General features: G+C 39.3%; 1 protein-coding gene across 5 annotated transcripts in view; it reads right to left on the reverse strand.

Annotated features, from left to right (window-relative positions):
* The window catches only part of PLEKHG4B (pleckstrin homology and RhoGEF domain containing G4B), a 162,212-nt gene that overhangs the window by 62,140 nt on the left and 83,356 nt on the right, over positions 1-16,716 (reverse strand). For all 5 annotated transcript variants that reach the window (XR_004371704.2, XM_032765553.2, XM_032765554.2 and 2 more), the window contains 4 exons: positions 14,547-15,894; positions 10,703-10,906; positions 10,139-10,262; positions 410-503 (listed from right to left, as the gene is read on the reverse strand). Coding sequence is in view for 4 of the 5 variants with exons in the window: in XM_032765553.2 (XP_032621444.1) it covers positions 410-503; positions 10,139-10,262; positions 10,703-10,906; positions 14,547-15,894 (1,770 nt within the window). In the remaining variant the exon portion in view is untranslated. The remainder of the gene's footprint in view (positions 1-409; positions 504-10,138; positions 10,263-10,702; positions 10,907-14,546; positions 15,895-16,716) is intronic.

Raw genomic sequence — 16,716 nt, forward strand, 5'->3', positions numbered from 1 at the left:
TTTTTGTAGAACTAGCTCTGAACTCTCAAGAATATACCATGCTTGTAATTTTTTATTTTAAATCTATTCTTCTACTTATATTTATACCTAACCAGCTTTAACTTTTTCAACTGGTCCTTTGATGATCCTATTGTGTAGCACAAATTTTTTTTTTCCATGTGCTGAATGGAGAAAGTAATTCAGAAAGGAAAGAACTACAACTGGTATTAAGTTTAACGCTGCAAGCTCTTTGGGACAGGAGGCATCTTTTGATTGTCTGTGTGTACAGCACCCAGAAAAACAACACCCCAATACCTGATTAGGGGCCTGTAGGTGCTATCACAATACAAATAACAACAACAACTTTTTAAAAAACACTAATATTTTATTTTGTGCTCTTAAACAATGCACCATAACCACTAGCACTTACCTGTAATGCTGTGAAAGCTTTGAAAAGACCAGGACTAGGCTGGCACTTACGAGCATCCACTAAAATAACGAGCCCCAGATCACGTACTTCCTTCCTAGAAACAGACAGGCAGATATTTCCTAAGTTGCATTTCCTCTTGATAAAAGTATTTGGACACAATTTTATAAACATTTAACAAACAAACACGTTGATGATGGGGGCCACCTAGAACAAATATATTTTATTTCCAGTCAGAAATAAAGCAACAGACCATATATCATGCAGAAAACGATTATGGTCAGCCCCTCATTAAAAAATCTGTTGTAGGAGGTCAGGGGTGAGAAAACTTGTGATTCCCTCTCAGAGTTTTCTCCAGATCATAATGTCAGGGATGAACAATTTGCCGTTGTGTTGTCTCTAGATTACTTGTGGTCCTTCCCATTCTCCTGCCAACATGGCTCCCTCTCCAGTTGTCCACTATATCTAGAACTCTGTCTCCCATACATGCCTTAAAAGTGGAGTTTCCCCTGTATGGAATGGCTGTTTAGTTAAGATAACACAGCCACAGCAGATACCCTCCGGGTTTATGTGGGGGGGAGTAATGATACACCTAGACATTGGCCCCCCATCCATGTCCAGATCTCTATCCCTGGGGAAGGCTCTCAGAGTATGGAGATAGGGCTGATGGTGTCAGCCAATGGTTGGGGTCACTTTTCTCACGAAAACATGCAGATTTGTGTGTAGAGGGTTTTCTCTGCATAAGGTCTGAGGATGGGGAAAATGATCTGGAACGGTAATACTAAGCTGAAATGAGTTCCCGCTCATGAAGAACTAATTGCACGGCAGACTGATGCCTTGTGCTGGCATGTCAAATGGTAATATCCCTATTTTTCAGATAGACTGGTGTAACTGAAATGCTTTCCCTAGTGTGAGGGTTTTATCAGCTAGATGTAAATATTTATTCTGAGTTAAATTGTGTAGGAGTTGCTTGGCTTTGGGAAAAATTATTAGATCCATAAAAAGTTTTAGCATTAAATGAAAAGGCAAAAAGGAGGTATGATTCCCACCCCTCTTCTGAGACCAACTGCACAGGATTTGACCTTTCAGCTGTTGCACACGTGAAATATGTTGTTTCAAATTTTGTTTAAAAGCTGTTTTATCATCCTCCAGACTCATCTTTACATGCTGTAATTATATAATCTAAATATTGGGTTACATATATTTACACTAAGTATAAACAGCAATTACCTTTAAAGGCATTAATGACCTATATACACAATGAACAACTAAACATTACTTTAAAAAGCCAGGGCCATTCCAAGGCAAACAGTACATTCAAAGAATATCAGGGTTATGAAGGAAGTTCAGAGAGGAAAAAAGGAATTATACTATTAAACATTAAGGCACCTTCACTGCAGTGTGAGTGAATACAGCTATCGGACATTAATGTATTATGCCCTGTAGTGGGAAAGCACAGATTTTTGGCTCAATCTACCTTCCATTTAAGCCAATAGTAAACTACCCATTCACTTTAATAGGAGCTCTAATTCCTCCCCATGCAAAAACATCTTACAGATGTGAACAGAAAATTATATCCTTTCTGCAGTTCCATTCCTCCACCATCCCGAGAAAAGGACTGCATTCTCTATTACAACCTACAGGTTTTACAATTAGTTCTGTAGAACCTTATTGGTTTTGTCCCTACGAAATTCTATACGACTTTTCTGTAACAGGTAAGAGCTAGATTGTCCAAATAGGCACTGTGATAGTAAAATATGATCATGTAGATCATTCCTGCTACTACTGTTACACAATTGCAACAAATCTTGTACAAAGTATATCAAGAAAGGTGTCTATGGAAAGGGTATGATTTGCTGAATATGATTATGCTATTTGTATGCATGAATCATTTTTGTATTTGAAGTTATAAGTATTGGCTCTATATCTGGATTTCAAATGTTTGCTCTTGGGGTAACGCCCACAAGATATTTAGCCTAACTCACAATGGACCATGGGAGATGCCTATCTATGCTTAATGGACTTTCCTGCCATGACTAAGCGAAATCATGCATGGACATGCAACTTGCCCATGTGACCCCAAACACCATCTTTTACCTGTAATTTTCCACAGTGAGAACAATGAGATGCCCTTCAGTTGACAGAAGCTATAAAAGGCCCTGGAAACATCTCCGTTTTGCCTCTTTCCTGCTCATACCTCTGGACTATGGATTTATACTAATGGGAGCATTCTAACCGAGGACCTTCCAATGATTTGGAAGCAACCAGATACTTGACTTAAGCCAGCAGCTTATTCCATCACAGCTTCAAGCTTGAACCAAGAACTTTGCAATTGTATATATTTGATTGCTTTAACCAATTTTAACTCTCACCTCTCTTTCTTTTTATAAATAAACCTTTTTTAGTATCTAATATCTAGATTGGCAACAACATGATTATTGAGTCAGATCTGAGTTATATATTGACCTGGATGTGTGGCTGGTCCTCTGGGATCAGAAGAACCTGTTATTTGATGAAATTGGTTTCTAAAGAACCATTCATCTTTAAGTCTAGTGTTTTCGGTGGCGATATAAGGATTGGAATGCCTAAGGAAACTGCTTTTCTGACTTGTTAGCCAGTGTAGTGAAACAGAAGTTTACTTTTGTGGCTGGTTTGCTATATCTTATGGGATAATAGCCACCAGTTTTGGGGTGGGTCTGCCCTATTTCTCAGCAGTTTGTCCTGAATTTGGTATTCTCAGTTGTGACCCACAGAGGCACGGTTACAGGCACCACCCAAGCAGAGGGTGATGCAGAGCCACACTGCTGGAAGAAGTGGTGGGGAAGGGACTGTGACTGAAGGCCTGATCCAAAGCCCACTGAATCAACTTAACGACTTCCAGTGACTTCACTGGGCTGCTGATTCAGACCCAAAGAAAGGTACAACCTCACCCTAAGCTCCCTGGCATACAGGGGAATGCACCGCAATGCATCTGGCAGGGTGTGGGATCAAAGTTGAAAGGGGTCATGGTCCTCAAGGGGATGATGTATGGCCCTTGGAGCAAAAAGAGGCAGCAATCTCTTGGCTTCCGTGAGCACCGCAACTGCATCTATCCCTGCTCTTTGTCCCCTTCACATACAAGCCCGGGGCAGTATGGCCCTAACTATATTTTTCTTTGGTTTTTGAGTCTGTACAGTTGGATACAAAATAGAAACAAAGGTTTGTTACATAGAAAAATTAATTTCTCTGGAGTTATGTGCCAAAGTGAACTTCCTTGAAAGTGGAGGGACATTTTTCTGCAGTGGTAGATAAACATAGGCCAAGGCTATAACAGGGTTCCAAAAAGAACTAGATAAATTCATGGAGGATAGGTCCATCAATGGCTATTAGCCAGAATGGGCAGTGATGGAGTCCCTAACCTCTGTTTGCCAGAAGCTGTGAATGGGCAACAAGGGATGGAACACTTGATGAATACCTGTTTTGTTTATTCCCTCTGGGGCACCTGGCATTGGCCACTGATGCAAGACAGAATACTGGGCTAGATGGACCTTTGGTCTGACACAGTATGGCCGTTCTTATGTTGTTATACTAGCCTAGATTCTCATCTGCACCCTAACAAAGAAAATACTTCTGGGTCACCGATTCTGGGATTTATTCTGTAGTGGCCTGGTTCCCTCAGGACTGCTCTAAACTAGACCAGCTGGTGAGAACTTCAGGGGACTTCTTAGCCAACTAAGGATTCCTTTAAACAAGGAAATTTCAGCTGGACAGGTCAGTCAGCTATCCAGCCTCTTTGGTACAGCAATATATGGCTTATTGTGAGGGACAATCTTGCCCGCTGCATTTACCAAATATGCCACTGCTTTGAATTAGGGTAGGAGAGGGCCCTTCATATGCTTGTGGAAGTTGTGTGAAGAGCACTGGTCAGTAGTACTGTATTTTTTAAACTATACAAAAAAATGTCAACAACATCCCTTAATACCTGAGTTATAACGTTCATGTATCCACTAATTCATGGGGAATTCTTTTAAAAGTATTTTGAGCAGAACTATTTGTCCAACATTGAGCAGAAAGATAATTATCTCGCAGGATTATATTTTATATTTGGAATGCTTTGATGTTTAATTCAAGCCAGGTAGGTTTATTTATTTTATATTAACTTTTGGAAACTTTTCAAAATTCTCACTCTATAAATAGTACTTTTAAAAGCACCTTTACTATGTTTATCAGTATAAAGGCACAGAACAAGACCTACAAGATATGTTAAATGTTGCCAATTTTCCTATCTGGCCAATTTTCAATCATCCTCGTTTTTTGTTGTACAAATAAAACTGTACAAAAAGTTCTCCGTAAGTTACAGTATTGTTTGAATTTGCACCCACTATCCTACACGTGTGCATGCACAGAGGAAGTGACTTAAAATTTGGTCCATTACTTATAAATTTAGATGTAATTTCTTAGATATAATTTCATCTGTTTCCCCATATTAAAAAATGGTGTCACAATTATTAGAGCTCTCAGAAATTTTAATAATTTTTTTTTATTGAAAAATGATCTTTCAAATATAAAAAAGATTTATTAAAAACTGTTGATTTCTTAATTTTCATTTTTCACAACATTTTTCATTACTTTTTGGTCAATTTTTTTGAACAAAAAAATTGCATTTTTCATTCTACTGAAAACTAGGTTTGTGATACAAATTTTGATTACATTTTAATTTAAACAATTTTAGAAAACAAATTGAAAAAATAATGAAAAAATTGATCCATCTGAACCTGTAAAACTAAAAAAAACCCTTAAAAATGTTGAATTTTACGTGATTTAAAAAAAAAAATTACACTGGCTATGATAGAACTAAGGCACCAGTCCTGTGAATGCTTACACACTAGAAACTTCACACCTTCAAGTAGTCCCACTTGTAGTGTTAGTGAGTTCAGCTAGGATCTGCCAAGCTTAGGGACCCTCCTTCCCCCCCAGCAATCCCTCTTTTTATGGGTTTTTCCATAGGAGCAAATGATCTGAGCCAATATGATTTCTCAATTGATACAAACTTGAGGAATTACTGCAAGTGTGTTCCTCATGCGCTGTACTGCTTTAATATAATGAAAAATACGTCTTCTGTTTTGCAATTTTACACAGTGGAAAGTAAAAGAGACAATTCAGTAAGTTCTGCTTGTCCATTCCAGAGGCTTCCCCATTGTGGAAAGCAGGAGCCTTACTTATTTAAGTTCTTTTTGTAAAATCCCCAAATGTTATGACAGTAATTCGTACCTAACAGCACTACATTTCCTACTCAATTTAAACCTTTTTTCACTTGTGGATTTTTACTTGGATTCTACAACTGCTATTGACTAAAATGGAATAGAAACCCCCCCTACTTTATGAGGTTTTAATTTAGAAAACTCACTATCTGTAGTGTACAGGAACTGGCTCACATCCCTTTAAATAATATGTGAGCCCTCTAGCATGTGTCTACACTACATCTGGGACTGTGCCTTCCAGCCTGAGTAACAAACTTATGCTGGTGCTCTAAAAATAGCTATGTAGATGGTGCTTTGACACTGGGGCTCAGGCTCTCAAGGCCCCACCTCCTGCCCCACAGGCTTGAGAGCCCAAGCTCCAGCCCGAGTTGCAATGTCAAAGTACCATCTACACGGTTATTTTTAGCATGTTAGCATGAGCACCACCACCACAAATCTGTGGTGCCAGGCTCGCTCCCAGGTGCAGTGGAGACATACCCCTAAGGGCTCTCATGGTCTTCTATTTTTGACTAAGGATAACGAAGTCTGTGCAGTTCTCCTCATGTTTTGATGTCCCATGTTTCCCCATAATTTGTGAACTCATTCATATTCAGAGATATAAAGATGACTAAATTTACATTAAAATTCTGGCTTCACAGTACTAGGAACAGCATTCATATTTTACAACATATAACAGGACAGAGTCTGAGGCCACCATGCAAAGAACTTAATTCTCAAATTTGGGATGAAAGTAGGTAAAATAATGAAAAATGCCAAGAACCTTCTGCTTTGGAACACTGCTGAAATCAGTGCACATCCTTTCAGTGGGACTTTGGGGTGATTTCCAATATTTTACAGTTTGGAGATATCAGAGTTTAAAGGTGCCAGATGAACTCCTGATCTTGTCCATTTAGACCACTGCTCTAGGTAACACAGTCTTCAAAAGGAGTCTGTTGCATCCCTGAACATCTCTGTTACCTGACCATTGGAGTGGGACTGACACTACCCTCACCGGAGACCTACCTGGTTCCCACTAGCAGAGGAGAGCAAGAAATTAAAAAGGGGGAAATATGTAGCCTGAGCAGCAAGAGTAGCCTACTGGGCTATACCCAGTGCACATACGCTGAGTAGACCACAATACCTGAAGATACCAAACAAAGAAAAAAGAAAAGCAGAAAAAACCCTCTATAACTATTCTTATTAAAACCAACGAAAATATCCCTAGGTCAAACTAGCAAAGAATCCTGTGGCACCTTATAGACTAACAGACGTTTTGGAGTATGAGCTTTCGTGGGTGAATACCCACTTCGTCGGGCGCATCTGATGAAGTGGGTATTCACCCACAAAAGCTCATGCTCCAAAATGTCTGTTAGTCTATAAGGTAACACAGGATTCTTTGCTGCTTTTACAGATCCAGACTAACACGGCTACCCCGTGATACTAGGTCAAACTGTAGATCTGTGATATCAAAGATTAAAGTAGTCAAATTATAGAAACACTGAAAGCAGCTGCAGGAAACACTCCATAAATAGCTGCAGAAGTCATTGCAATGTTTCCTGGTACAGGATTGCACCCTGCATCCTTTTCACAAAATAAATGCAATCAGTATTATACATGAAGGGTCACATTTGCAAAGCAGTCTCACTGTGATCTCTGTAAATTGTATGCACAGTTTTATAAGCACAAATCAAATCACTCTTGATCTATGTGATCTGTGCACACAAAATTGAGGACAGAAATTTAGAGACCTTTTCCTATTTATAGAAAACAACAGGGGAGACCAAAAAGAAATTGAATGAGTAACGAAGAAAGGTAAATGCAAAGAATAAGTCCAACAGGATTCCCAAATTATAACTCTTCATTTCCAGGGATGGGGGTATCATCTTATAAATTTACTCCGGCAGGGAATCAACCTATAAATTCCAGTTCTAATACATTTTTCACTGCCATGAGCTATACACATTCTAATACATATAGATACAATTTCTAAGGCCCAGATTCAGGAAAGCATCCCTGTTCTGGACAGCACTTAAGCACATTTGTAACTTGAAGTCAATGAGACTTAGCAACATGCTTAAAGTTATGCATGTACTTACGTGCTTTACTGAAGCAGGGCCTAATTACATACAAGGGAATTTTTCATTAATAAAAACAAAAAATTGTTTAGCACCATCTTTTCGAATGTCTATCCAAACTGGGCTGATACTCCAAGCATTTTGATGCTCTGCTATTCCCAACAGTGAGAATGGCATTGTTAAATTTATGTGACACAGAAGAAATCAACTAGAAACACGTTTTCCAGTTAATTCTAACAAAATGTATTTGTTTCACTGACAAGTTTTGTTATACTTGAAACTTATCAAAATGTCCAAAGCTAACAAGTATTAACAGAACAAAAAAATCTTGTTAACTTTAACTTAAGGGAACACTGAAAAGAAGTAACAGATATTCAAATACACTCTCAGTGCATGAAATCTCTTAAAAATAAGTGTAAACATAAAATATCACACTGCATATTTGACAAATTTAACACTGCTACATAATCAGCACCCAACCTCAACCTATTCACCAGAAACCTTTCTAAACTCATATCCCCTTACACAGTATGCATTTCACATCTAAACTGTGAAATCTCACAAAATGCAAACTCCCGCCTCCCACAGATAACAGAACCAATCACACACCATCCCCAGTTCAGTTGCCTGTTATTACCTAGAGACCTCTATATTTTGCTGTATAGAGCAGAGACTTGATCCTTCCACATCCTACCTACCCACAATGATCAAAGGATGACAACCTATATCACATATTAATCTCCATATACAATCCAGAAATAACCCCCTTTCCAAAAGCACAAAAGACCAATGTACTCCATCCACCCTTTCTTTACAGAATGAAAAATCTCATTATACCTTCCCTATTCACCCTCCCATTATTGAGTCAGATACAGATACTTTCCAGATACAGATCACATGTCCATCTTTGTCTACATCATTCAACACACATAGGCCACAGATCTCAGGAGCTCTTCAGGTCTCTGGCTCCCCTTACCACCCCACTGCCTCTCCCTAATCTTCAAGATTGAAGAGTTGCACAATATTCCTGGCTCCTGCTCCTTTCCTTCTAACTGGCAGCTTAGGAGATCTCAGGATCAGGATCACTAGGTGCCCTGACCTCATACTGCCTTGCACAACTAATGGGATCTCTCTTCCTAATGGGAATGCTTTGAAATGCCATCAGTTCCTCACATTCCCCATCCTGTGAAGTGGAGGGGTGATACACAGGAGTCCCGTTCCCTTATTCAATGTTCCATAGGCCACATGGGCTTTATAAAGTGTGCATCAATATACGAAACAAAACCAATTTTTGTAAGTGAGTCTTTAAAAAAGTTATTTTAAATAGTGTTAAGTCCTAGATGTTAATGGTATTTTACTATATGTAAAGACTGAAGTTTTACAGTTAAGCTGTTTTTACCTAGAGGGACTTCAAAAAGCAGGCATTTTTTGTAAAAAATGTACAAGTGCACCTTTAAGCCTCTGTCATCTATTAATGGCTTGACAACCCCCCTTCAAACTTAAATAATTTCTATGTACCCTGAAATTAAATCCCAAAACCATTTCTTGTGTGAAAAGCTATAAAGGGAGTGAATACAGGGACTAGAACTGAAACCTGGCTACAATCTTAACTAGCGAGCTGATACTGGAGTAGGTCTATAGTAAGGTAATTTTTAAGACCCCTCAACTCAAAAACATTGTTGCACTTTGCTGAATAAAACTGTGTACTTTGGAGCAACAAAACCATTGCTGCAAACAGAAACAACATCATTACTAGATTAATCACACAAGCCTAGACTAGATCGCCAATCCTTTAGGTCCAAATACACAAGCCCCAGTACGTGAGCTGAAAGAAAACCAATGCCAAATGCCACAGTGCACTATGAAAGAACCAGTCTGATGTGCCTAATTTGCAACCAGCCACCAGAGGGCAAACTGTTCAAACACACTAGCCATCACAATTAGACACCTAAATAGTTAATTTTGTGTAATTTTGTTCAAATACAGCTTTCTGCAAGGATTTTTAAGGATATTTAAATATGCAGATATTTGATAGGATAGTAAGAAGCTATTTTTGAGCCAGAAGGACACAACGGTATGTTAGACAAACCACGCGTCAAATAACGACAGTTATTTAACGGCAATAAAACAACAGCGCAGCCAAGTAAAGCTGGCAATTCATCCAAACCAACTTCCCTCGCCAAAATCTTTGAGTAGCTAAAAACGACAGTTTATAATGGAACCTGGTTGCAAACTAAAGCCCTGATTCTGCAATTTACAATGCACAAGTCTGTGATGCTTGCAGAGACCTGCACAACTTCAATGGGGCTCTGCGTGAGTACAACATCCCACCAGGGCAATGTAAATTGCAGGACTGGGGCCTTAACGAAGAACCAGCTGTTAGTGTGATCGCAACATCTGTGTCACCTGAAAAATGACCAGCCCAGCTCTCTTCATACCTGGGAATGCTATAGAAATACATCAGAAGACGAGCAAGCTCTGTAGTTGTGGAATGTTCACTTGACCAGATGGTATTTCTTGTCCAGACTTGCACCACTGCTCTGCCACCCCGGTCTCGGCTTCCTAACCAAACAAAACACAAAAAGAAAAGCCTTTGAGAAAGCATGACTGAGAACGCGTGATTTTGAAGTGTGTGTGTCTGGAAAACAACAATGCAGAAACTCTTAAAAGTGAAAATCAATGATTTTCCATCCCTTGCATTTACCTTATTATATAGATTGTGATCACAAAATTTCTTTATCAGTGTGACGATGATTCCTACGTATTTAAGTTCCTACTGGTGATTTTGATGAGCAAGATATCTAGCTGGTATAAATTGGCTTGGCTCCATTGAATGGAGTTGTCAATTCATACCAGCTGACCCTAATATCTTCTGAAAATAACTTTTTCTATGGCAATCAATTTAGCTTGGTTATCTTTAAGAGATCTGTGTATATATACTATGCATTTGTGTGTTTATGTTTCATTTATCATCAGGCATGTTGTTATCTGTAATTACATACCACACAGAGAAATGACTCCAGATTGCAGTAATTCCTGGTTGATTGCAAGTAATCCGTTTGGTAATCTGTGGCAAAGGTCTCCAGCATTTGTAGACAGCAGCTCACTCTCGCAATGGAATAGCTCAGGAGATGCATTTGTAATTGTGCTACACTCACCCTGGAAACTGTTTCTTGAGTCTATAATTGTTGAGTGCTGAGGAAAATCTGGCCAAATGAAAGACAACTGGTTAAAATTTTTGCTTTTCTGTGTATTTGAAACTTGCTCTTTAGGTAGCTTCCTATCAACTTGTAAAAATTAGCATATATTTATATATTAGCGTATATAAACAGAACAGAAACCATACACAGATTACATTAAAAATAAATTAAAAGAACACTACAGTTGTAAAGTTAAGCTCTCAGAAGTTAGGAAATTTCAGAATGAAGGTTGCCTGTCAACCTGTGCATATGCATGATTCAGTCTAATTATATGATCATAGAGTATTTTCTCCACAGGATCCCTGCTACTCTCAGTGCACAGAATCCTTCTGTCCCTGGCTCCAGTCTGTTCCTATCCTCCCCAGGCTCCTATGTCTGTTCCCCTTCTGCTCTTATTCCCCATTCCCAGTTCCAGTCCCTGTTCCTGTCCCTACAACCACCACAGCTCCAGCCTCCCTACTATACTCTTCACCTCCAGACATTCAAGTCAGGCTGTTCCTTCTTCTCACTGGAGAGCCAACAGGAGGCAATCTCCCTGCTCTCAGCTCTTGTGCACAGCACTAGTGGCCCCTGGCAGTCATGAGAAGCAATAAAAAATAAATCTGAAAATTGCGTTAGCCAAAACACCACCACTATACACGTGGGACAGTTGCTCAGCTGGTAGAAACCATCATAGCCCCTATTAACATCAATGAAGCGGATTTACAACAGCTGAAGAACTGGCTCAGGTTATTTATTTGGAAATGTTCAGAGACATTGAGACTGGCAGATGGCTGCAACTGTCTCTGCAGGACTTTGCAGGGATATTAATGCCAAGGGTGTGTCACAGCTGAAAAATATGCAAGGTGCTTGAACCCTCTAAACTTTCACTAGGTGCAATGTCAGCTGAGGGTGCGCAGCACTGTGCAGGATTGGGCTCTGCGTTTTCAGAGGAACCACTAATCTGAAAGCAAGGCATGGAACATAGGTTTATATTTTAGAATAGTTTATAATGGCATCATTTCTATGCTTTCTGGGATGTAACTGGTTGAAAGTACTTTATCTATGGTTGCTGGTCTATTCCTTCTTCCAACTGATGAAGAGGAGGTAGAAATCATCTCTTCCCATAAAACATATTAAAATCACTCTGCTGAGAAAGTTTTAACTCTCTCTCTATCTTTGCATATATGCTAAGAAGTCTTCAGGATCTCTGCTGCCCCACCTAGGTTCCGCAGCCATAGGGACAAACGCAAACCCTGAGGGAGCCAGACTTAGGAGTCTGCCCTTCCCTAAGCAGAAAGTGTGACTCCACTTTGCCAGTTGCCATGTATAGCAATTGGAACAGGCCAGGGAAAAACGCAAGGGGAGGCAGTCCAGCCCTGTTATCCTGGGGGAGCAGAGACTATTCCACCTGACTGACAGACAGACAGAGGGAGTGGATGAGCCATGCTTCATGAGGACAGCTCTGTTCAGCCAGAGAATGAAGACAAGGCCACCAGGTCAAAGATAAACTCTCCTGCCCCACTAGCAACTAAGATAGAAAGTAGCAAAAAATCTCCCATGGAACTTCCCAAGCTAACTGGAAGATGAGATGGAAGAGACCTCAGCCTAAACCTGCTCCCTATGCTCCTGGAAATACACAAGTTTTGCTACCGCCCTGGAGCATGAGCTCTCCATCTCTACCTGTCATGCAGCTCTGTGATCTCCCATCTAAACAAGGCTCCAGCACTCAGAGGATAAAGCAACATGATGTAGAGCCAGTGTATGTCATCATCAGAGGCTTGCAAGCGCTTACAGCAATGTAAAGTTAGATCAAGATTTGGCTTTTTGATACCATTGTCAGTTTTTACAAAACATGGCTCTATATCCTAGTGTAAACCATTAATCCTAGCTATGATACCATTGATATACATCACCATGAATACAGATTGTGTCAGAAACAAGGAGTCCGATGGCACCTTAAAGACTAATGGACTAATCTGTTAGTCTTTGAGGTGCCACCAGACTCCTCATTGTTTTTATGGATACAGACTAACACAGCTACCTCACTGTGATTTGGATATTAATTAAATCAAATTGTTCACTGAAAGAACGACTGGTGAAACCCAGCAGCCTTCTCACTCAAAGACTATAAAAACACAATAGCAGGGTGTTCCCAGTTTCAGTACTTGTACTCCAAATTTTCAAGACGTTATCCCACATTATCTTAGGTGCTAACCCATGGCATTACAGAATAAAACAACACCAGTAGATTAACAGAATCTGGAAATCACCAGTGGCAAATGCCCTGTTCAGAAGCTGTGAAATCATCTGAGATTTCTCATCACACAAACTGGAACTTGGAGGGGGAGGAGAGCAGGGGGAAGAGGAAATCTCTGTCCAGAAACACCTCTAGCATAGCTCAAGATGCTAATAAAAATTATATACTACAAACCCCCATTGTCTTGCTACGATGCTGAGCAAATAAATAAATATTTAAAGAGGATTTTGTCTTAGAAATGATTCCTTTCTAAATAAATAAATAATGACAACTTCTGCATTTCCCTTAGACTTGCAAGCATAACCTCTGAACTCTAAATGAGGAAAAAATAAAACTAACTCCCAGAAGCTGAATCTGTGGCCTCTGTCACCTCTGCTGCCAATCTTAAAATCAGTTGACCATAACATGACAATTTTTAAGCAGAACTCCACACTGAAGCCAATAGGAAATTTTACTTAAAAGCTTATGGCACATTCTGGCCCACTGACTGACATTTTTATATTCTTATTGTGGCTTGATTCACGTTTGAAGATAAAGTTGACATTGTGATAAATACATTACCTGAAATATAAGAACAAAGAAATGCTGCAGATGAGAAAAGATCACACATTTATGAAGTTTCTCTGTTGTTTAAATGCCATTACATTACATAGAAGCAGTCTTGTAAGAGTCTATCAACAACCATTAAAAATTTGTTGCACACTATTTGTAATTCAATACCATGTTTGCTATAACTAACTACACACTTTCCCTTATTTGAAAAACAGGCTCAGATAACTTAGTTTGGGAGGGCAAAGGTTACTCTGGGATAATGACTGTTTCATCTGAAAGGTGGTATTCATGGTGTTCTCAGGACTGCATTTCACAGCTATTTAACACTTACTTCTCCATTGACAATTTGCATTTAAAGGTAGTTGATTTTTTTTGTACTGATTCAAACCACAGGAAAAGTAACTTGAGTTGTTTTTAATGCTATAAAAACAAAGTATAGAGGATAAATTCCAGACCTTCACTACATGCCCAGCATCTATGCTTTTGGTAACATCTGTAAAACGCCAACTGACTCCAAAGACATTACATGGGATTAACTGAGAACAGAATTTCATACATGTTTCAAGCAGGTTTTTTGTTGATCTCTGATCAATTTTTTTAAAAGCAGAATATACAAAGCATTCTGAAAAGTATATCTTAAAGCAATGGCAATAAAATAAATTTATTTAAAGTATTAAAACAGCAGTAAAATAGATGTGAAATAATAAAACACTGATGTCACTGCTATTTGTGCTTTAAATCTGAGCTCGGAAAGCAGAAAAAAAAGTAATTTTATGTACAAAGTTTATATATGTTGACACAGGCAAGCTAAAGATTTTATAAAAAATAAAATCCATGTTGTAGTTTGTTTTTTACCTTCATTCTCCTTGTTGCATCTGTTGCTTTTTATAGTAATGAATAAATGACCATTGGAGTCAAACTTCCCCAGTCTTAAAGCATGTCCATTTAAGAGCTTTTTAGGGTTTGCACTTGCTGAACTATCTGAGAACAGCCTTGGACTATGATCCTTACCATGTGAACTCTTATGTGACCTATCTAAAGACCGAGACCTTCTCGGTCCAGCCCTGCAATCTGCTACTGAGAAAGTTTCATGAGGCATAGGCAGTTTTTCTGAGGCCTGTGAACAATCTTCAGGCCTTATGACCTCTGTTGTTTCCTTCTTTGGTGCAAGTCTATCAGCAAGAGAATCTTTCTTCTCAATTTGTTTCTCACGAGATTTGCTCTCAGAGATTCTCAAGTCATCATTCACTTCACATGAGTCCACCGTCTGGTCTGAAGTCTCCTCTTCTACAATTGACTCCTCTGAGCTGGAACCAAGATTCATTGGGTTTTGCAAAGCTTCCATGTATGACTTTCTAAACAAGCGCCTTGTCTCAAAATATGAAGAATCCCTGAGTTGTCGTCTTCTTGGACAAGGGCTGCTCAAATCCGTGCTGAAAGTTATGCTTTTGATGCTGTTCTTTCTCTCCGTTATGGGTGATAACGCGCCACCTTTTAATACTTCAGGTGTCATTTCAGGCTCAGTGGCCTGTGGTAAAACCCTCTCTATCATGCTGGGGCACTCCTTAGTCAACGTGCTGAGATCTATGTACTCTCCTTTGCTCTCCTCAGCCCTACTTTCTGCAGTATGAACTGGACTATACACTTCACTCCCTTGGTTTCCATGATTATCGGTAAGTGCTGCTTCTATAACAGTAGAGCCAGTATCATTAGAAGTGGAGCTGTCATGTGAACTATTGCTCTCCATGGTCTGTGTCATTGTTTTCACATCAGTATTATTGCTGATTAACTGATCGAGGAGAGGGCTACTGGAATAATTATGCAGGATTGTTTCAGCTGTAGGGACAAAGATAGGATTCACTATATTCTTCCAAGGTGTTCTATATACAGCTGGGCCAGTTGTAAGTAAACAGCTTTGCAAGGGAACACTCTCCCTTTCACAATTTACATTTTCCAAAAATTCTGCTGTAAAAACACATCCATACATGGTTTCAGGTACAATAACTTCTTCCATTCCTCGTCCATGTTGGGAGAGGCATTTTAAAACTAGCTTTGTTGACTGCTTCCCAGCCGGAAGAATTTGTAAGTAGAAATCCCCTGGTCTCAGACGGACTCTGTGAAGAGATGCTAACTGTACTACCACTTTTTCATGGATGCACAGTGGCCAGCCCTCATGGTAGAAAATAAGACCAGTGTATTTAGCCTGTAAGGAAAAGAGAAAGCAAAATGTCTGAGGAAAAATCTTTAACTTGGACAACAGCATTTTGTTACAAATATAAAAGAGTGAGGTCAAATTCTGCACTGACTATTCCATCATTGAGTTCCATGCAATTAGACAGGGCTATAAAAGGTTCATATAACATAAACATAACACAATTTAAATAGTGTGTCTTAAGATAAGGTGATATGAATATTATGCCTCTTCCCACTAGAATAAGCTATTAGTTTAGTGTTACATCGTATCTTGCAGCCTAATTACATTAATAGAACTGATAATAGTTTCAGGAGAAGGTAGATCTCTGGGGTATAGAAAAAAGGGCAGCAATAGGCCACACACAGACATGCAGATAGGAGCCATAGGAGAAAGCTTAAGATAAGCAAGAAGGATAAAAATGGCAGCAAAAATAAAGGAATGGTAAACTCTTCCCTTCTAACCTAACATTCTGAGTCATCATTGCTCTGGGCATTCTCACAGTCAATGAGAAGCAAAATGTGGACAATACTGCCGATGATGTGTAATAAAACATTTTTCAATGCACACACACTACAAATTTCCCACACTGGTATTTAAAATAGTACCAGATACATACTAGCTGGTGGGTGATAGGAAAATGAGGGAGAGGCATCAGTGAGATCCAGGGAAACATTCTGGTAAAAAGTCCACGTCCCACTCTGTCTATAGTTGCAGGGAAGGGGGAGGATGCTGACCCTGGACTCTGCTTAGGGAATTTATTTTTCATATTAACTCCTGGTTTGCAGGTGTCTGATAAATCTGCAGCCCCTTGCTCTGCCAGCTTAAAAGGAG

Source organism: Chelonoidis abingdonii, chromosome 2 (genome assembly GCF_003597395.2).
Source record: "Chelonoidis abingdonii isolate Lonesome George chromosome 2, CheloAbing_2.0, whole genome shotgun sequence".
Classification (NCBI taxonomy): Eukaryota; Metazoa; Chordata; order Testudines; family Testudinidae; genus Chelonoidis; species Chelonoidis abingdonii.